This window comes from Oncorhynchus gorbuscha, linkage group LG15 (genome assembly GCF_021184085.1).
Source record: "Oncorhynchus gorbuscha isolate QuinsamMale2020 ecotype Even-year linkage group LG15, OgorEven_v1.0, whole genome shotgun sequence".
Classification (NCBI taxonomy): Eukaryota; Metazoa; Chordata; class Actinopteri; order Salmoniformes; family Salmonidae; genus Oncorhynchus; species Oncorhynchus gorbuscha.
In genome coordinates, this window is record NC_060187.1 from 80,791,807 (window position 1) to 80,813,928 (window position 22,122).

At 44.1% G+C, this 22,122-nt stretch overlaps 2 protein-coding genes across 6 annotated transcripts in view; both read left to right on the plus strand.

The window, feature by feature from the left end:
* The window catches only part of LOC123998189 (ADAMTS-like protein 4), a 100,822-nt gene extending 88,978 nt beyond the window's left edge, over positions 1-11,844 (plus strand). For both annotated transcript variants that reach the window (XM_046303202.1, XM_046303203.1), the window contains exons 11-17: positions 2,268-2,397; positions 3,638-3,842; positions 4,041-4,214; positions 5,013-5,180; positions 5,454-5,633; positions 6,664-6,811; positions 9,759-11,844. In XM_046303202.1, coding sequence (XP_046159158.1) covers positions 2,268-2,397; positions 3,638-3,842; positions 4,041-4,214; positions 5,013-5,180; positions 5,454-5,633; positions 6,664-6,811; positions 9,759-9,889 — 1,136 coding nt within the window. In that variant the 3' untranslated portion in view covers positions 9,890-11,844. The remainder of the gene's footprint in view (positions 1-2,267; positions 2,398-3,637; positions 3,843-4,040; positions 4,215-5,012; positions 5,181-5,453; positions 5,634-6,663; positions 6,812-9,758) is intronic.
* Positions 11,845-13,344: 1,500 nt separating this feature from the next.
* The window catches only part of LOC123998190 (CUGBP Elav-like family member 3), a 127,872-nt gene continuing 119,094 nt past the window's right edge, over positions 13,345-22,122 (plus strand). For 2 of the 4 annotated variants that reach the window (XR_006832232.1, XM_046303204.1), the window contains exons 1-3: positions 13,345-13,965; positions 14,186-14,213; positions 14,536-14,764. Coding sequence is in view for 3 of the 4 variants with exons in the window: in XM_046303204.1 (XP_046159160.1) it covers positions 14,620-14,764 (145 nt within the window). In the remaining variant the exon portion in view is untranslated. The remainder of the gene's footprint in view (positions 13,966-14,185; positions 14,214-14,535; positions 14,765-22,122) is intronic. The other 2 variants (XM_046303205.1, XM_046303206.1) reach the window with 2 other exon arrangements.

Below are 22,122 nucleotides of genomic sequence, written 5' to 3' on the forward strand. Positions count from 1 at the left end.
TGACTTGACAAAAGTGATCAGCTCGAACGCCATCCTATAACTTTCCTACCAGGCTCCCGGTACAGCAGGTATCATCAACTAGATTCATCCTATAACTTTCCTACCAGGCTCCTGGTACAGCAGGTATCATCAACTAGATTCATCCTATAACTTTCCTACCAGGCTCCCGGTACAGCAGGTATCATCAACTAGATTCATCCTATAACTTTCCTACCAGGCTCCCTGTACAGCAGGTATCATCAACTAGATTCATCCTATAACTTTCCTACCAGGCTCCCGGTACAGCAGGTATCATCAACTAGATTCATCCTATAACTTTCCTACCAGGCTCCCGGTACAGCAGGTATCATCAACTAGATTCATCCTATAACTTTCCTACCAGGCTCCCGGTACAGCAGGTATCATCAACTAGATTCATCCTATAACTGTCCTACCAGGCTCCCGGTACAGCAGGTATCATCAACTAGATTCATCCTATAACTTTCCTACCAGGCTCCCTGTACAGCAGGTATCATCAACTAGATTCATCCTATAACTTTCCTACCAGGCTCCCTGTACAGCAGGTATCATCAACTAGATTCATCCTATAACTTTCCTACCAGGCTCCTGGTACAGCAGGTATCATCAACTAGATTCATCCTATAACTTTCCTACCAGGCTCCCGGTACAGCAGGTATCATCAACTAGATTCATCCTATAACTGTCCTACCAGGCTCCCGGTACAGCAGGTATCATCAACTAGATTCATCCTATAACTGTCCTACCAGGCTCCCGGTACAGCAGGTATCATCAACTAGATTCATCCTATAACTTTCCTACCAGGCTCCCTGTACAGCAGGTATCATCAACTAGATTCATCCTATAACTTTCCTACCAGGCTCCTGGTACAGCAGGTATCATCAACTAGATTCATCCTATAACTGTCCTACCAGGCTCCCGGTACAGCAGGTATCATCAACTAGATTCATCCTATAACTTTCCTACCAGGCTCCCGGCACAGCAGGTATCATCAACTAGATTCATCCTATAACTTTCCTACCAGGCTCCCGGTACAGCAGGTATCATCAACTAGATTCATCCTATAACTTTCCTACCAGGCTCCCGGTACAGCAGGTATCATCAACTAGATTCATCCTATAAATTTCCTACCAGGCTCCCAGTATAGCAGGTATCATAAACTAGATTCATCCTATAACTTTCCTACCAGGCTCCCGGTACAGCAGGTATCATCAACTAGATTCATCCTATAACTTTCCTACCAGGCTCCTGGTACAGCAGGTATCATCAACTAGATTCATCCTATAACTTTCCTACCAGGCTCCTGGTACAGCAGGTATCATCAACTAGATTCATCCTATAAATTTCCTACCAGGCTCCTGGTACAGCAGGTATCATCAACTAGATTCATCCTATAAATTTCCTACCAGGCTCCCGGTACAGCAGGTATCATCAACTAGATTCATCCTATAAATTTCCTACCAGGCTCCCAGTATAGCAGGTATCATAAACTAGATTCATCCTATAACTTTCCTACCAGGCTCCCGGTACAGCAGGTATCATCAACTAGATTCATCCTATAACTTTCCTACCAGGCTCCCGGTACAGCAGGTATCATCAACTAGATTCATCCTATAACTTTCCTACCAGGCTCCTGGTACAGCAGGTATCATCAACTAGATTCATCCTATAACTTTCCTACCAGGCTCCCGGTACAGCAGGTATCATCAACTAGATTCATCCTATAACTTTCCTACCAGGCTCCCGGTACAGCAGGTATCATCAACTAGATTCATCCTATAAATGTCCTACCAGGCTCCTGGTACAGCAGGTATCATGATGGTGGTGGTGGTGATGAGGATGATGTGAGGATGATGTGTTTCAGGGTCCCAGTACAGGGTACTGATGGTGATGGTGGTGATGGTGATGTGTTTCAGGGTCCCAGTACAGGGTACTGATGGTGATGGTGGTGGTGGTGATGAGGATGATGTGTTTCAGGGTCCCAGTACAGGGTACTGATGGTGATGGTGGTGATGGTGATGTGTTTCAGGGTCCCAGTACAGGGTACTGATGGTGATGGTGGTGATGGTGATGTGTTTCAGGGTCCCAGTACAGGGTACTGATGGTGATGGTGGTGGTGGTGATGAGGATGATGTGTTTCAGGGTCCCAGTACAGGGTACTGATGGTGATGGTGATGGTGGTGATGATGATGTGTTTCAGGGTCCCAGTACAGGGTACTGATGGTGATGGTGATGGTGATGTGTTTCAGGGTCCCAGTACAGGGCGATCCTGTGTATTAACCGCCATACTGACGAGGAAGTCCCAGACAGGAAGTGTGACTCAGCAGTAAGACCCTCCCCTGAGGAGGAGCTCTGCAACACACACCCCTGCCCAGCATTGTGAGTGTGTGGATCTATGAACAGCCATAAGCAATAATCATGTGTATATTGTATATATGTATTAACCCTCTCCTCATCTCTCTCTCCTCTCCGTGTGTGTCTCTGTGTGTCTCTGTGTGTGTCTCTCTGTGTGTGTCTCTGTGTGTCTGTGTGTGTCTCTCTGTGTGTGTGTTTCTCTGTGTGTTTCTCTCTGTGTGTCTGTGTGTTTCTCTCTGTGTGTGTCTGTGTGTGTCTGTGTGTGTCTCTGTGTGTCTATGTGTCTCTGTGTGTGTCTCTCTCTGTGTGTGTGTGTCTCTGTGTGTTTCTCTCTGTGTGTGTCTGCGTGTCTCTGTGTGTGTGTCTGTGTGTGTTTCTCTCTCTGTGTGTCTCTGTGTGTCTCTGTGTGTGTTTCTCTCTGTGTGTGTTTCTCTCTGTGTGTGTCTGCGTGTCTCTGTGTGTGTGTCTGTGTGTTTTTCTCTCTCTCTGTGTGTGTGTGTGTGTGTCTCTGTGTGTGTCTGTGTGTGTCTCTCTGTGTGTGTCTGTGTGTGTCTCTCTGTGTGTGTCTCTCTGTGTGTCTCTGTGTGTGTGTCTGTGTGTGTGTCTCTCTGTGTGTGTCTGTGTGTGTCTCTCTGTGTGTGTCTGTGTGTGTCTCTCTGTGTGTGTCTCTCTGTGTGTGTCTCTCTGTGTGTGTCTCTTTGTGTGTGTCTGTGTGTGTCTGTGTGTGTCTGTGTGTGTCTCTCTGTGTGTGTCTGTGTGTGTCTCTCTGTGTGTGTCTCTGTGTGTCTCTGTGTGTGTTTCTCTCTGTGTGTGTTTCTCTCTGTGTGTGTCTGCGTGTCTCTGTGTGTGTGTCTGTGTGTTTTTCTCTCTCTCTGTGTGTGTGTGTGTGTGTCTCTGGTTGTGTCTGTGTGTGTCTCTCTGTGTGTGTCTGTGTGTGTCTCTCTGTGTGTGTCTCTCTGTGTGTCTCTGTGTGTGTGTCTGTGTGTGTGTCTCTGTGTGTGTCTGTGTGTGTCTCTCTGTGTGTGTCTGTGTGTGTCTCTCTGTGTGTGTCTCTCTGTGTGTGTCTGTGTGTGTCTCTCTGTGTGTGTCTCTCTGTGTGTGTCTCTTTGTGTGTGTCTGTGTGTGTCTGTGTGTGTCTGTGTGTGTCTCTCTGTGTGTGTCTGTGTGTGTCTCTCTGTGTGTGTCTCTGTGTGTCTCTGTGTGTGTGTCTCTGTGTGTGTGTCTCTGTGTATCTCTGTGTGTGTTTGTGTGTGTGTATGTGTAGCTTCGAGGCCAGCTCATGGTCAGAGTGCAGTGTGTCTTGTGGTATGGGAGTACAGCAGAGACAGCTTCAGTGCAGACAGAGCTTTGGGAACCGTTCCACCATGGTTCAACCACAACGCTGCTCCAACCTAACCCCACCTGACCTCACCCAGTCCTGCCAGCTACGACTCTGCTCACACTGGGAGATAGGCACCGACTGGAGCTCTGTGAGTATAGAAAGTGTGTGTGTGAGTGTGTGTGTGGCAGGGGGTATGTTAATATTCACACAGGGGAATGGTGTATGTGTGTTTAGTTTGACATTTTATGAGAATGTGTGTTGACGTCTATAGGTTGCGATCCATCCTGTTTTCCCATGTCTTTGTTCTGTTGTAGGTTTTCCTAACATTCTCATTTGAACTCAACAGTGCTCAGTGGACTGTGGCATTGGGAAGAGAACTCGTAATGTCCGCTGTGTCAGTGACCATGGCAGCGTGGTGAATGACAAGGAGTGTAACACCAGACTCCGCCCACAAGGAAGTGAGGACTGTCACATGGGGCCCTGTGTAACCAACTGGTACTTCACTGGCTGGTCCAACACTGTGAGTACCCCCCCCCCCACACACACACACACACACACACACGCACAGCCATACAGACATAGGGACACAGACACACATACAGTACATGCTCATTCTAAATCAATACACTAACTTCTCGAATACCCCCATCTCTCTCTCAATTCAATTCAATTCAAGGGCTTTATTGGCATGGGAAACATGTGTTAACATTGCCAAAGCAAGTGAGGTAGATAATATATGAAGTGAATATATAAAGTGAAATAAACAATAAAAATTAACAGTAAACATCACACATACAGAAGTTTCAAAACAATAAAGACATTACAAATGTCATATTATATATATACAGTGTTTTAACAATGTACAAATGGTAAAGGACACAAGATAAAATAAATAAGCATAGATATGGGTTGTATTTACAATGGTGTTTGTTCTTCACTGGTTGCCCTTTTCTCGAGGCAACAGGTCACAAATCTTGCTGCTGTGATGGCACACTGTGGAATTTCACCCAGTAGATATGGGAGTTTTTCAAAATTGGATTAGTTTTCGAATTCTTTGTGGATCTGTGTAATCTGAGGGAAATATGTCTCTCTAATATGGTCATACATTGGGCAGGAGGTTAGGAAGTGCAGCTCAGTTTCCACCTCATTTTGTGGGCAGTGAGCACATTGCCTGTCTTCTCTTGAGAGCCATGTCTGCCTACGGCGGCCTTTCTCAATAGCAAGGCTATGCTCACTGAGTCTGTACTCTCTCTCTCTCTCTCTCTCTCTCTCTCTCTCTCTCTCTCTCTCTCTCTCTCTCTCTCTCTCTCTCTCTCAGTGTTCAGCCCCGTGTGGTCCAGGTGTTCAGAGGAGAGAGGTGTTGTGTCTGACCCGTGGAGGGAGAGAGGGAGGAGAGTGTTTGGGGGACAAACCGGCGGACATGAAGGCGTGTAACGGGGGTCCGTGTGCTCCCACCTACATGTGGTACAGTAGCCCCTGGGGTCAGGTAAGAGGAGCAGGAGGTGTGGCAGCCATCGATCAATACTGTTACCAATATAATCAGTCACTTCAATTCAATATTTATTTTTTTGGAATGGATGGATAGATATTTACATATGAAAAGAAATGCATAGTACTGTCATGGCAGATGAGTAGGATACAATGTCATGTTTTCCACCTCTCTCCCTCTCTTCCCTCTCGTCTTTTGTCTTCTCCTGCCTCTCTTCCCTCTCACTCCTCTCTTCTTTTCTCGCCCTCCTCCCTCTCTTCCCTCCTCCAGTGTAGTGCTCCATGTGGGAATGGAACGCAGCGAAGGGACATCATCTGTGTGGAGAAGATGGGGACAGATTTCAAAGTGGCACCGATCAGCCAGTGTGCCCAGCTGGAAAAGCCTCCCTCGGTGCAGACGTGTGCGATGGAAGCATGTCAGCCTCAGTGGTTTACTACGGAGTGGAGCGCGGTGAGAGAGGGAGGAGAGAGGAGAGGAGAGAGGAGAGGAGAGAAAGAGGAGAGAAGGAGGAGAGGAGAGGAGAGGAGAGGAGAGGAGAGGAGAGGAGAGGAGAGGAGAGGAGAGGAGAGGAGAGGAGAGGAGAGGAGAGGAGAGGAGAGGAGAGAGAAAGAGGAGAGAAGGAGGAGAGGAGAGGAGAGAGGGAGGAGGGGAGAGAGAGAGGAGAGAGGAGAGGAGAGAGGGAGGAGGGGAGAGAGAGAGGAGAGGAGAGAAAGAGGAGGAGAGGAGGGAGAGGAGAGGAGAGGAGAGGAGAGGAGAGGAGAGGAGAGGAGAGGAGAGGAGAGGGGAGGAGAGGAGAGGGGAGGAGAGGAGAGAGGGAGGAGGGGAGAGAGAGAGGAGAGAAAGAGGAGGAGAGGAGAGGAGAGAGGGAGGAGAGGAGAGAGGGAGGAGAGGAGAGGAGAGAAGGAGGAGAGGAGAGAGGGAGGAGGGGAGAGAGAGAGGAGAGGAGAGAAAGAGGAGGAGAGGAGAGAAGGAGGAGAGGAGAGGAGAGAGGGAGGAGAGGAGAGAGGGAGGAGAGGAGAGAGAGAGAGAGAGAGAGAGAGAGAGAGAGAGAGAGAGAGAGAGAGAGAGAGAGAGAGAGAGAGAGAGAGAGAGAGGGAGGAGAGAGAGAGAGGGAGGAGAGAAGGAGGAGAGGAGAGGAGAGAAAGAGGAGAGAGGGAGGAGAAAGGGAGGAGAGGAGAGAATGAGGAAAGGAGAGAGGGAGGAGAGGAGAGGGGAGGAGAGAAGGAGGAGAGAAGAGGAGAGAGGGAGAGAAAGAGGAGAGAGGGAGGAGAGGAGAGAATGAGGAGATGAGAGGAGATAAAGAGGAGAGAGGGAGGGAGGAGAGGATAGAGGGGGGAGAGGAGAGAAGGAGGAGAGAGGGAGGAAAGGAGAGGAGGAGAGAGAACATAATTATGACCTTGAATTGCAGTTGGTTGTTGATCACCAGAAAGATGTTGACCATCCTCCTCTCTCTTTTTCCTCTTCTATCTCTCTCCCTCAGTGCTCTCGTTCCTGTGGTAAGGGGCTACAGATCAGAGAAGTACGGTGTCTCACACCTGACAAACAGCACAGCCCAGAATGCTCCCCTACAGACAAACCTGACCAGGAGCAGCTCTGCAATACCATACCCTGCAGTCCACAGGTCGCAGGTGTGTGTGTGTGTGTGTGTGTGTGTGTGTGTGTGTGTGTGTGTGTGTGTGTGTGTGTGTGTGTGTGTGTGTGTGTGTGTGTGTGTGTGTGTGTGTGTGTGTGTGTGTGTGTGTGTGTGTGTGTGTGTGTGTGTGTGTGTGTATTTGTGTGTGTGTATTTGTGTGTGTGTATTTGTGTGTGTGTGTGTGTGTACTGTATGTTTACAGTGCCATCAGAAAATACTTTTTCCACATGTGGTGTTACAGAGTGGAATTAAAATTGACTTTACACCAAATACTCTGTAATGTCACTGCAAAAAATAAATAATAATAATTGTATATATGGAAAATAAAACACTAATATGTCTTGATAAGTATTCAACTCCCTGAGTCTACACATGTTGGAATCTCCTTTGAGTCTTTCTGGGTAAGTCTCTAAGAGCTTTGCACAACTGGATTGTACAATATTTGCCCATTTATTCTTAAAACAATTATTCAAGCTCTATCAAATCGGTTGTTGATCATTGCTAGACAGCCATTTTCAAATCTTGCCATAGATTTTCAAACCGATTTAAGTCAAAACTGTAACTAGGCCACTCAGGAACATTCCGTATCGTCTTGGTAAGCAACTCCAGTGTATATTTGGCCTTGAAAGGTATATATTTTTCCTGAATTCATCTCCAAGTGTCTGGTGGAAAAGCAGACTGAACCAGGTTTTTCTTTAAGATTTTGCCTGTGCTTTGTTCTATTTACTTTATTTTTATCCTAAAAAACTCCCGAGGCCTTGCCGATGACAAACATACCCATAACACGATGCAGCCACCAACATGATTGAATATATGGAGAGTGGTACTCAATTATGTGTTGTGTTGAATTTACCCAAAACATATCTTTGCCATATTTTTTGCAGTATTACTTTAGTGCCTTTTTGTAAGCAGAATGTATATTTTTTGCAGTATTACTTTAGTGCCTTATTGTAAACAGAATGTATATTTTTTGCAGTATTACTTTAGTGCCTTATTGTAAATAGAATGTATATTTTTTGCAGTATTACTTTAGTGCCTTATTGTAAACAGAATGTATATTTTTTGCAGTATTACTTTAGTGCCTTATTGTAAACAGAATGTATATTTTTTTCTTTCTGTACAGGCTTCCTTCTTTTCACATTTACATTTATGTATTCTGGAGTAATTACAATGTTGTTGCTCCATCCTCAGTTTTCTCCTATCATAGCCATTTAACTGTTTTAATGTTTTAATGTCACCACTGGCCTCAAGGTGAAATCCCTGAGTGATTCCCTTCCTCTCCAGCAACTGAGTTAGGAAGGACACCTGTATCTTTGTAGTGACTGGGTGTATTGATACACCATCCAAAGTGTAATTAATAACTTCATCATGCTCAAAGGGACATTCAAGTCTGCTTGATTTTTTACCCATCTACCAATCGGTGCCCTTCTTTGCGAAGCATTGGAAAACCTCCCTGGCTTTAGTGGTTGAATTCACTGCTTGACTGAGGGACCTTACAGATACATGTATGTGTGGGGTACAGAGATGAGATAGTCATTTAAAAATCATGTTTAACACCATTATTGCACACAGAGGGAGTCCATGCAACTTATTATGTGACTTGTTCAGCACATTTTTACTCCTGAACTTATTGAGGCCATAAAATGGTTGAATACTTATTGCCTCAAGACATTTCAGCTTTTCATGTTTTATTGATTTGTAAATATTTGTAAAAAACATAATTCCACTTTGACATTATGGGGTATTGTGTGTAGATTAGTGACACAAAATCTCAATTTAATCCATTTTAAATTCAGGATGTAACAACAAAATGTGGAAAAAGTCAAGGGGTGTGAATACTATATGAAGGCACTGTACAGTATGTGTGAGTGTGTGATGCTTGTGAGATTTGAAATCTAACCCTTTCTCCCTCTCCTCTCCTCCTCTCCCCTCTCCCCCTCTCTTCCCCCCCTCCACTCTTCCCTCTCCTCCTCTCCTCCTCTCCCCTCTCCCCCTCTCTCCTCCCCTCCACTCTTCCCTCTCCTCCTCTCCCCCTCTCTTCCTCCCCTCCACTCTTCCTTCTCCTCCTCTTCCCTCTCCCCCTCTCTTTCTCCCCTCCACTCTCCCCTCTCCTCCTCTCCCCTCTTCCTCCCCTCCACTCTTACTTCTCCTCCTCTCCCCTCTCCTCCTCTTCCATCTCCCCCTCTCTTCATCCTCTTCCCTCCCCCTCTTCCTTCCCTCCACTCTACCCTCTCCTCCTCTTCCCTCTCCTCCCCTCCACATGTCCCTCTCCCCTCTCCTCCTCTTCCCTCTCCCTCTCTTCCTCCCCTCCACTCTTCCCTCTCTTCCTCCCCTCCCCTCTCTCCCTCTCCTCCCATCCACTCTCCCCTCTCCCCCTCTCTTCCTCCCCTCCACTCTTCCCTCTCCTCCCCTCCACTCTTCCCTCTCCTCCCCTTCCCTCTCCCCCTCTCTTCCTCCCCTCCACTCTTCCCTCTCTCCTCTCCTCCTCTTCCCTCTCCCCCTCTCTTCCTCCCCTTCTCTTCCCTCTCCCCCTCTCTTCCTCCCCCTCTCTTCCCTCTCTCCTCTCCTCCTCTTCCCTCTCCCCTCTCTTCCTCCCCTCCACTCTTCCCTCTCTTCCTCCCCTCCCCTCTCTCCCTCTCCTCCCATCCACTCTCCCCTCTCCCCCTCTTTCCTCCCCTCCACTCTTCCCTCTCCTCCCCTCCACTCTTCCCTCTCCTCCCCTTCCCTCTCCCCCTCTCTTCCTCCACTCTTCCCTCTCTCCTCTCCCTCCTCTTCCCTCTCCCCCTCTCTTCCTCCCCTCCTCTTCCCTCTCCCCTCTCTTCCTCCCCCCTCTCTTCCCTCTCTCCTCTCCTCCTCTTCCCTCTCCCCCTCTCTTCCTCCCCTCTTCCCTCTCCTCTCCTCCCCTCCACTCTCTCCTCTGCTCTGCTCTATTCTCTCTGTAGATGAGAACTGCAGGGACCTGCGTCATAACTGTGTGATGGTGGTTCAGGCCAGACTGTGTGTCTACTCCTACTACAAGACTGCCTGCTGCGCCTCATGTACCCAGAGTGCTCAGCGGGCCAAGAGGCACTGACCAGCCAATAACAGGCTTCGAGCCGAGATCAGCCAGGGGTCAGGGTTTAAGGGGTTAGAAGTCAAAGCGCAGGTTACCATAGAAATGATCAGACCATAGAAATGGAGTTGATATATTACCACATAAAGTGGGGATTGAATTGTGTTCTGGGCCAGATGTACAGCCGTTATAGAAGGGATATTTTGGAATGTGAGTTAATTTGTTACTTACTACATTTCTTACATTTGATGGGTTATCTGCATATGCAAAAAAATGTGCCAATGACATTGTACAGAGCTCCATAATATGGAACATATCTGATTTCTATGTCCACTCTTTCTGTTTCTATGGCTGAGAGATGCTGTGGATGATGTATGTACACCCAGGACCTGGGTCCAGAGCTCTGTCCCAGTAGCCAAACTTGCATACTACTTAGTGTGAGGTGAAGTATTGTCCATGCATACTATGTAGTATGCTAGTATGGATAGATGGGACCCAGAAGGTATAACCCAACAGCAGTGTAAGTCTATGATGTATGTTTTCTATGTTTGTGTTCTATATGCCAAAAAACGATTTGAAATGTCTCCTCAGTGTTTATACAGCATCATCAACAGAAAATATACCACTACCTGAGACATTTGTATCATCTGACCCATCAATACGTTCAAGAATGGTAGGTATTGAAATAACATTGTATTCATTTATGCATTCATTTTCAGAAATGCATTTGCCACAATATGCAAAGCTGTGTCTAAGAGTTCAATTCAGCTGTTTTTATCTCCATATCAAATCCTTTCTGGGTAACAATGAAGTACCCTACTGTGACTGTTTTCAATTCAAATGGTCAAAAAGAAACTAAATAACTTCTTAGCAAAGAGCAATTTCTCAAGCAAGAATTTTGCTAGGAAACTGAAAACTACTGTAGCTGTTATTGGCAGAGAGGTTTGAAACTATTTCTCTTTTTAGTCGCTTAACTAACTGGTGATGTCACCATGCAGACCAAAACTTCATCCCACCAAAACAGGGAGAAATTTCAGGCGGTCTTTTCAAACAGCTCTTACACTAAAATGGCATTATCATAATTTTCACAATTTCACAGTATTATTCCAAACTCATAGTGTGGAAGGATATATAAAACACAGCAGAATCACGTTTTTGAGTGCACTGGGCCTTTAACTTCCAAAGGAGCAAGTAACATCTCCCTGACTAATTTGTGTTTTTACTGAAAATGTTTAAAAGGGTTCTGTCTTGGACTTAAACAAAGCTCTTTTTAACGGACATTGCCCCTATGCCTTGACATAGTTGTAACATGTTCTGTCTACAGCATACAGACACACACACACACACTCCACGGGTGAACGATGTGTATATTTGTCAGTCAATATTACATTTGTATGTCTATATTTCTGTGTGAACATATACTTAATATACATATACATAAATATCTCCTATATTGTGGTATGATTAGAATTTTAGGCGTACTGTACATGTTAACTGTATGCATATATTCATATAAACTATTCATATTTTTCAGTCATCATATTAAGAAGAACAAATTATATTTTGCTACCCTTAGATGGTGTGTGTTGTGTGTGTGTTTGTCTTCCTGTCTCTGTGAAGTTGCCTATTTGTGTTTATTTGTGTGAGCACGCAGCCATGGGTGTATTGTTGTGTGAGTCTATCTGTGAATGTCATTTTCATGTTTTATATCGTTTTTAGTAGAAACAAAAAGTTTTATATTAAAAAGTCTGAAAAAAGGATAGTAATTTATCTATTATAAAAAATACATGTAATTTATTATTTTTCTTAAATAGGAGCTGTAGCAAATTCCCTCTGTTGCTACCGTGTCAGAGTTTATGATCAGAAGTTATTGTGTAGAAGTATATGGATTTTGTATTATTTTGAAAAAGGCAAAAGAGTGTGTGGAAAATGCTATCACAAACTTAATCTGAAATAAAAACTGAAACCAGAAAATAGTTCGCCTTTTTCTATTTTGTGCTGCACTTTTCTTTCCCCCAATTAGCAGGCCTAGATGTGTACTGAGACCTACAGTACATTGTAATTAAGTAGACCTTCATATCATCAACAGTGGCCAGGTGGCGGTATTGTGTGCTTGTAAAGCTGTAGTCAACTTGTCTTCCCTTGTTCAGAATAGACTAGGTTGTGTTGTGATAATAACTCAAGTAAGCTTAATATGACTTCATGGATCTAACGTTTCCTCTACGAAACAAACGACTTCATTCTGGGTGTAAATGCTAACCTGACCATAAATCCAGGTCTATAGGGGGCCATTTCGCCCTATTCTAGCCCTAGGCCTACTCCACAGACGAAAGAGAAACCGAAAAGCCCCAGTTCTGACACCACCATGAAAGAGGCCCCAACATCAGTTCCCTCAACATCAGTTCCCTCATGCATGCTCGTGCTGTTGCCTACAGCTACGCTCAGTGAGTGATACGGTGTAGATCCCGGTGGTAGGCCGCGCGTGCCCGTCCAGCGGATTGTTCCGGGTATAGACCCCGCGTGTGTGAACGGACGATGTATAACGGTGGGGGGCAGTAGGCGGGGAGAGGGGGGCATGAGGTGGTGGGAGGCAGATGGTGACCTTTCAGAGTAAATTACCCTGAACTCTCTGAATCCTCTCCTCAAGCGCGAGGGGGTGGCAGAAGAAGAAAACAAACACACACCGGAAAGAGACCAAAGAGAACCCCACCAGCAATAAAGATGAGTTAAAAAGCTTCATAGTTTGATGAAGGTTGTAAATATCTTGGTTCAGGACCATGGACAGGTGAGGTCTGCTGTGCCTTTCTGTATCAGAGCGGTGAGGATCCCTCCCTCACTAGGCTGAAACGACGGTGTATTATTGTAGGTTAACCCATACTGTTAGATCAGTGTAGTCTGTAGTATGGGCCTATCCCCTTCTCTATTTTCGCTCTCTCCCCTTTCTCTCGCACATTAGGCTAGCCTATTTGTGTACATTATGGATATGATTACGAATTTAGCGTTTGTTCAACACGCAGAAGAGAACTGGTTAGGGCAACCTCAAGGCTGGCGTGTGTGTGTTGTGTGCGCAGCTGTAGTCATGACGCCGCTCGCGCGCGCTGGTAGTATGGCAGGCTTCAGCACCACGGCCAGAGCTCGCGGCCAGAACAATAGACAGCACGGCGTTCCAGAACTTCAGGCACCGTCCACGAGCACTCACACACTGGACACTAACGTAGACATAGTCAAAGAGCTTGTTTGAAAACGCTTATACAAATTGTCAACTAATCCTGGTTTTGATAAGTGAAATAGCTGTCCATATATATTCCACAGTGTTCCCTATGTGCTACTTTCAGGGATAAAAGGTGTAGGCTACGTCTACGAAAGATAAAATGGGTTTTCTTTTTAAGGTTGGAGTAGAGTTTTTGACGGTCCCTGCCTTTTACGTCACAGCCTGTCAACCGCTCGAGGGAGAGGGGGAGGGAGGGCAGGATAGAGAGAGAGGGAGACACCGGTAGACGACGTCAAACGCTACGGTAGCCTATACACTGAGGGAAAAGAGGGGTAGCGCGGGAGGGAAACGTTAGATATTAATAAGTATATTTTAATATATGTGTTAGCCCTTAAATGTTTATATAAATGGACTGCTGGATTTATCAATAGCTGGCTGCTGCAGAAATAGTTTTTAAGAATATAGCCTTGTAGCCTAATTATTGCAGAAATTTGAGTATTCTAACAGGCAGGGCAGTACTCAGAGAGTGACTGACTGGCTTTACCGGATTTGCCAAGAGTCGTGACGAGAGGATATAGCAAATAACGGATCACCAAGGCACCGGGTTGGGGATATGTGATCTGATGATCGCTTGCCAAGACGTGAGACCTTAACCGGAGCAGCAACTCCACTGATCTGTTACGGATTCGAAATCGGGAGAGGGAGCGATTGGCACAAAGAGCGGAGAACGAATCGCATTGAGCCTACTATTCCCGGAGGGAGGATAACAGGAGACGCGCACTGAAGACAACAACGCCACGGTAAAACGTGGTTAAAATAAACAAAATCATCTCAAATTACTCTCGGGATTATTTTTCAACGTGGAGTGAAGGATCTCTTGAAATCGGTAGGATTTTTAAAACCAAGGCTCCACATTGTGTTTTTGTGCGCATGTGTTTTATGTGTGTTTTGTGTGTATGTTGAGCCGGGGCGGACAAAGAGATGAGCCCCCATACGTTGACATCCAGTGAGTGTATGTAACCTACAGCTGGCCAAACAAAGAAACCGCTCACAGCCGTTCTACAGCGCTCATCTACCGTCTAAACCATATCTTTTCCTTTCCCCAGGGGCTCCGAACACTCTCACGTCCTAAAGGTAATATATCACTTTTATGGATATTTCATTTTAATTTCTGTTTTATTGCAATTTAAATGTCTTAATTAGTTTTTGATTGGCTGATCATCATTTGCATAATTGTTTTTATGAGAGGCGCAAGTGCCATTGTCTGTGTCAATAGGCTAATATGGTAAAGATATGATAATTCATCCAAAAATATTGATTTGGTTTTATTCAATTAATCAATGATTATCCTATATTGTTAAAAAAGAAAATAACACATTTACATATCTTGTTTTTATGTCCATCTCCTTTTCCTTCTCTCCTCCAACACCCTCCAACTCTGGTCGCTCCTCTCCAGAGGACCACGACTCTGCTCGCACTCACCGCGCTCTTCTCACCTCGAACCCCGCAGAGCGCCTGTCGTTCTCCCCGCTGTCTCCCGATGAAGGAAGCCGACGCGATCAAGCTGTTCGTGGGGCAGATTCCTCGGAATCTAGAGGAGAAGGACCTCAAACCGATCTTTGAACAGTTCGGGAAGATCTACGAGCTGACGGTGATAAAGGACAAATACACCGGCATGCACAAAGGTAGGCGAATAATGGGAACCCAGCCACCTGTAGAAATAATTTTGGACACAAATAGGCGTTTGGGCTAGACTACACACACACACACACACACACACACACACACACACACACACACACACACACACACACACACACACACACACACACACACACACACACACACACACACACACACACACACACACACACACACACACACACACACACACACACACACACACACACACACACACACACACACACACACACACACACACACACACACACACACAGCTACAGGAGAGTAAGACACACACTAAAATATTTTAAACACCCACTTAAAGATCAAGTGTGTGTGCTGGTTTAGGTTGATAGTAATGCTGGTGTAGGTTGATAGTAATGCTGGTGTAGGTTGATAGTAATGTGGGGGTAGGTTGATAGTAATGTTGGTGTAGGTTGATAGTAATGCTGGTTTTGGTTGATAGTAATGCTGGTGTAGGTTGATAGTAATGCTGTTCTAGGTTGATAGTAATGCTAGTGTAGGTTGATAGTAATGCTGGTTTAGGTTGATAGTAATGCTGGTGTAGGTTGATAGTAATGCTGGTTTAGGTTGATAGTAATGCTGGTGTAGGTTGATAGTAATGCTGGTTTAGGTTGATAGTAATGCTGGTGTAGGTTGATAGTAATGCTGGTGTAGGTTGATAGTAATGCTGGTTTAGGTTGATAGTAATGCTGGTGTAGGTTGATAGTAATGCTGGTTTAGGTTGATAGTAATGCTGGTTTAGGTTGATAGTAATGCTGGTTTAGGTTGATAGTAATGCCGGTTTGGGTTGATCGTAATGCTGGTGTAGGTTGATAGTAATGCTGGTTTAGGTTGATAGTAATGCTGGTTTAGGTTGATAGTAATGCTGGTTTAGGTTGATAGTAATGCTGGTTTAGGTTGATAGTAATGCTATGTGTAGGCTGATAGTAATGCTGGTGTAGGTTGATAGTAATGCTGGTGTAGGTTGATAGTAATGCTGGTCTAGGTTGATAGTAATGCTGGTCTAGGTTGATAGTAATGCTGGTGTAGGTTGATAGTAATGCTGGTGTAGGTTGATAGTAATGTTGGTGTAGGTTGATAGTAATGCTGGTGTAGGTTGATAGTAATGTTGGTGTAGGTTGATAGTAATGCTGGTGTAGGTTGATAGTAATGCTGGTGTAGGTTGATAGTAATGCTAGTGTAGGTTGATAGTAATGCTGGTTTAGGTTGATAGTAATGCTGGTCTAGGTTGATAGTAATGCTGGTTTAGGTTGATAGTAATGCTGGTCTAGGTTGATAGTAATGCTGGTGTAGGTTGATAGTAATGCTGGTTTAGGTTGATAGTAATGCTGGTTTAGGTTGATAGTAATGCTAGTCTAGGTTGATAGTAATGCTGGTGTAGGTTGATAGTAATGCTGGTGTAGGTTGATAGTACTGGTGTAGGTTGATAGTAATGCTGGTGTAGGTTGATAGTAATGCTGGTGTAGGTTGATAGTAATGTTGGTGTAGGTTGATAGTAATGCTGGTGTAGGTTGATAGTAATGCTGGTGTAGGTTGATAGTAATGCTGGTGTAGGTTGATAGTAATGCTGGTCTAGGTTGATAGTAATGCTGGTCTAGGTTGATAGTAATGCTGATGTAGGTTGATAGTAATGCTGGTCTAGGTTGATAGTAATGCTGGTGTAGGTTGATAGTAATGCTGGTCTAGGTTGATAGTAATGCTGGTTTAGGTTGATAGTAATGCTGGTCTAGGTTGATAGTAATGCTGGTTTAGGTTGATTGTAATGCTGGTCTAGGTTGATAGTAATGCTGATGTAGGTTGATAGTAATGCTGGTCTAGGTTGATAGTAATGCTGGTGTAGGTTGATAGTAATGTTGGTGTAGGTTGATAGTAATGCTGGTGTAGGTTGATAGTAATTTTTGTTTGTTTTTTACCTTTATTTAACTTTTATTTAACCTTTATTTAACCAGGCAAGTCAGTTAAGAACAAATTCTTATTTTCAATGACGGCCTAGGAACAGTGGGTTAACTGCCTGTTCAGGGGCAGAACGACAGATTTGTACCTTGTGAGCTCGGGGGTTTGAACTTGCAACCTTCCAGTTACTAGTCCAACGCTCTATCCACTAGGCTACCCTGCCGCCCCTTGGGTTGATAGTAATGCTGGTCCAGGTTGATAGTAATGCTGGTTTAGGTTGATAGTAATGCCGGTTTGGGTTGATAGTAATGCTGGTGTAGGTTGATAATAATGCTGGTCTAGGTTGATAGTAATGCTGGTCTAGGTTGATAGTCATGCTGGTCTAGGTTGATAGTAATGCTGGTGTAGGTTGATAATAATGCTGGTCTAGGTTGATAGTCATGCTGGTCTAGGTTGATAGTAATGCTGGTGTAGGTTGATAGTAATGCTGGTCTAGGTTGATAGTAATGCTGGTTTAGGTTGATAGTAATGCTGGTCTAGGTTGATAGTAATGCTGATGTAGGTTGATAGTAATGCTGGTCTAGGTTGATAGTAATGCTGGTGTAGGTTGATAGTAATGCTGGTCTAGGTTGATAGTAATGCTGGTTTAGGTTGATAGTAATGCTGGTCTAGGTTGATAGTAATGCTGGTTTAGGTTGATAGTAATGCTGGTCTAGGTTGATAGTAATGCTGATGTAGGTTGATAGTAATGCTGGTCTAGGTTGATAGTAATGCTGGTGTAGGTTGATAGTAATGCTGGTCTAGGTTGATAGTAATGCTGATGTAGGTTGATAGTAATGCTGGTCTAGGTTGATAGTAATGCTGGTGTAGGTTGATAGTAATGCTGATGTAGGTTGATAGTAATGCTGGTCTAGGTTGATAGTAATGCTGGTGTAGGTTGATAGTAATGCTGGTCTAGGTTGATAGTAATGCTGGTCTAGGTTGATAGTAATGCTGGTCTAGGTTGATAGTAATGCTGATGTAGTAGCACTATCATTGATGTAAACACTTCAACAGTGGAGTAGGCTGTCTGTTTAGCATGTGTCTGATGATGGGTCACCATGGAAACACTGTCACTTATCACTGTCTCCTGATCACATACAGTACCAGTCAAAAGTTTGGACACATCTACTCATTCAAGGGTTTTTCTTTATTTTACAATTTTATACATTTTAGAATAATAGTGAAGACAGTAAAACTATGAAATAACACAAATGGAATCATGTATTATCCAAAAAAGTGTTAAACAAATCAAAATATATTTTATATTTGAGTTTCTTCAAAGTAGACACCCTTTGCCTTAATGACAGCATTGCACTCTTGGTATTTTCTCAATCAGCTTCATGGGGTAGTCACCTGGAATACATGTAAATTAACCGTGCCTTGTTAAAAGTTCATTTGTGGATTTATTTCTTCTTAATGTGTTTGAGCCAATCAGTTGTGTTGTGACAAGGTATGGATGGTATTCAGAAGATAATCCTATTTGGTAAAAGACCAAGTCCATATTATGGCAAGAACAGCTCAAATAAGCAAAGAGAAACGACAGTTCATCATTACTTGAAGACATGAAGGTCAGTCAATCCAGAAAATTTCAAGAACTTTGAAAGTTTCTTCAAGTGCAGTCGCAAAAACCATCAAGCGCTATGATGAAACTGGCTCTCATGAGGACCGCCACAGGAAAGGAAGACCCAGAGTTACTTCTGCTGCAGAGAATAAGTTCATTAGAGTTTCCAGCCTCAGAAATTGCAGCCCAAATAAATGCTTCACAGAGTTCAAGTAACAGACACATCTCAACATCAACTGTTCAGAGGAGACTGTGTGAATCAGGCCTTCATGGTCAAATTTCTGCAAAGAAACTACTACTAAAGGACACCAATAATTAGAAGAGACTTGCTTGGGCCAAGAAACATGAGCAATGTACATTATACAGTTGGAAATCTGTCCTTTGGTCTGGAGTCCAAATTTGAGATTTTTGGTTCCAACCGCCTTGTCTTTGAGACAAAGAGTAAGTAGGTGAACCTATGATCTCTGTATGTGTATGTGATGGTGTGGGGGTGCTTTGCTGGTGACACTCTCTGTGATTTATTTTGAATTCAAAGCACACTTAACCAGCATGACTACCACAGCATTCTGCAGCGATACACCACCCCATCTGGTTTGTGCTTAGTGGGACTATCATTTGTTTTTCAACAGGAGAATGACCGAACACACCTCCAGGCTGTGTAAGGGTTATTTTACCAAGAAGGAGAGTCAGAGAGTGCTGCATCAGATGACCTCACAATCATCCGACCTCAACCCAATTAAGATGGTTTGGGATGAGTTGGATCGCAGAGTGAAGGAAAAGCAGCAACAAGTGCTCAGCATATGTGGGAACTCCTTCAAGGCTGTTAGAAAAGCATTCCAGGTGAAGCTGGTTGAGAGAATGCCAAGAGTGTGCAAAGCTGTCATCAAGGCAAAGGGTGGCTACTAAAATATTAAATATATTTTGATTTGTTTAACACTGTTTTGGTAACTACATGATACCATATGTGTTATTTTATAGTTTTGATATCTTCACTATTATTCTACAATGTTGAAAATAGTACAAATAAAGAAAAACCCTTGAATGAGTAGGTGTGTCCAAACTTTTGACTGGTACTGTATATCAAACAGTGTCTTCTGGGAGAGGATGGGGGAAGGGGGAGTATATTCTTTCTCTCTTTCAGTCTTTCTCTCTCTCGCTCACACTCTCTAATCCTCTAGTGTCTGTGCACGTGCGTACACACGTGCGCGTGTGTGTACTCAGTCGTGAGCTTGGTTGGTATTTGGATCACTGTCGTTCCTGATCTCTCTGTTTATCTCTCCGTCCCAGCCCTCCCTCACCTTAAATGGGAAAACATTGCATGCGGTCCAATCTGTAGGTTAAACATGGGGATTTTCTGGGAAAAGTCAACAGCTCCTACATTATTAGAGGGATGGGTATAAAGTCATCCTCTATGACTGGAGAGCAGCCTATCATATCCTTATAAATACTCCTTAACCTCTCTCTCTCTCTCTCTCTCTCTCTCTCTCTCTCTCTCTCTCTCCCTCTCTCTCTCTCTCTCTCTCTCTCTCTCTCTCTCTCTCTCTCTCTCTCTCTCTCTCTCTCTCTCTCTCTCTCTCTCTCTCTCTCTCTCTCTCTCTCTCTGTCTCTCTCTCTCTCTCTCTCCCCTGTCCTGACCCTTAGCCTTTAAGCCATGACCCCAAGTCACTCTAGTTCAGATGATGGGTGTTATCTTAATATCTGTCTAACCCTGGCATACCTCTAGTCTCGTATACAGTCACACACACACACACACACACACACACACACACACACACACACACACACACACACACACACACACACACACACACACACACACACACACACACACACACACACACACACACACACACACACACTAGGTAGACCCATTTTTCTGACCTGGGGTGTTATGTAGGAGCTTAGCCGTTTCTCCAGTCAGTATAGTGGAGTGGTAAGCCTACTGATTCAAGCCTGCTGAGAGGGAGACCATCTCAAGTTTGGAGAATCCCCATTAGATATGCAACAATAAGCCCATCTTTAAGAGGGCCCTGTGTGTGTGTTTGGAGGGGGGTCATAGTTAATTTCTATTAAGTGTGTGTGTGTTTGGAGGGGGGTAATAATAATAATAATGGTCATTGTTAATTTCTATTAAGTGTGTGTGTGTGTTTGGAGGGGGGTCATTGTTAATTTCTATTAAGAGTGTGTGTGTTTGGAGGGGGGTTCATTGTTAATTTCCATTAAGAGTGTGTGTGTTTGGAGGGGGGGCATTGTTCATTTCTATTAAGGGTGTGTGTGTTTGGAGGGGGGTTCATTGTTCATTTCTATTAAGTGTGTGTGTGTTTGGAGGGGGGGGTCATTGTTAATTTCTATTAATGGTGTGTGTGTTTGGAGGGGGGTCATTGTTAATTTCTATTAAGGGTGTGTGTGTTTGGAGGGGGGTCATTGTTATTTTCTATTAAGGGTGTGTGTGGTTGATGGGGGTCATTGTTCATTTCTATTAAGAGTGTGTGTGTTTGGAGGGGGGTCATTGTTCATTTCTATTAAGTGTGTGTGTGTTTGGAGGGGGGGGGGTCATTGTTAATTTCTATTAATGGTGTGTGTGTGTTTGGAGGGGGGTCATTGTTAATTTTTTATATTATGAGTATGCGTGTTTGGAGGGGGGGGTCATTGTTAATTTCTATTAAGGGTGTGTGTGTTTGGAGGGGGGTCATTGTTAATTTCTATTAAGGGTGTGTGTGTTTGGAGGGGGGGGTCATTGTTAATTTCTATTAAGGGTGTGTGTGTTTGGAGGGTGGGGGGGTGTTTGGGGGTCATTGTTATTTTCTTTTAAGGGTGTGTGTGTTTGGGGGTCATTGTTCATTTCTATTAAGAGTATATGTGTTTGGAGGGGGCGTCATTGTTAATTTCTATTAATGGTGTGTGTGTTTGTAGGGGGTGATCATTGTTAATTTCTATTAAGGGTGTGTGTGTTTGGGGGGGGTCATTGTTAATTTCTATTAAGTATGTGTGTTTGGAGGGGGGCATTGTTCATTTCTATTAAGGGTGTGTGTGTTTGGAGGGGGGTGTTTGGGGGGTCATTGTTAATTTCTATTAAGGGTGTGTGTGTTTGGGGGTCATTGTTATTTTCTATTAAGAGTATATGTGTTTGGAGGGGGCGTCATTGTTCATTTCTATTAATGGTGTGTGTGTTTGTAGGGGGTGATCATTGTTAATTTCTATTAAGGGTGTGTGTGTTTGGGGGTCATTGTTATTTTCTATTAAGTGTGTGTGTGTTTGGAGGGGGGGTCATTGTTAATTTCTATTAAGGGTGTGTGTGTTTGGGGGTCATTGTTATTTTCTATTAAGTGTGTGTGTGTTTGGAGGGGGGTTATTGTTAATTTCTATGAAGGGTGTGTGTGTTTGGAGGGGGGGGTCATTGTTAATTTCTATTAAGGGTGTGTGCGTTTGGAGGGGGGGTCATTGTTAATTTCTATTAAGTGTGTGTGTGTTTGGAGGGGGTCATTGTTATTTTCTATTAAGAGTATATGTGTTTGGAGGGGCGTCATTGTTAATTTCTATTAAGGGTGTGTGTGTTTGGAGGGGGTGTTTGGGGTGTCATTGTTATCTCCCTTTAAGGGTGTGTGTGTTTGGGGGGGTCATTGTTAATTTCTATTAAGAGTATGTGTGTTTGGAGGGGAGGGTCATTGTTCATTTCTATTAAGGGTGTGTGTGTTTGGAGGGGGTCATTGTTAATTTCTATTAAGTGTGTGTGTGTTTGGAGGGGGGTCATTGTTAATTTCTATTAATGGTGTGTGTGTTTGTAGGGGGTGATCATTGTTAATTTCTATTAAGGGTGTGTGTGTTTGGGGGTCATTGTTA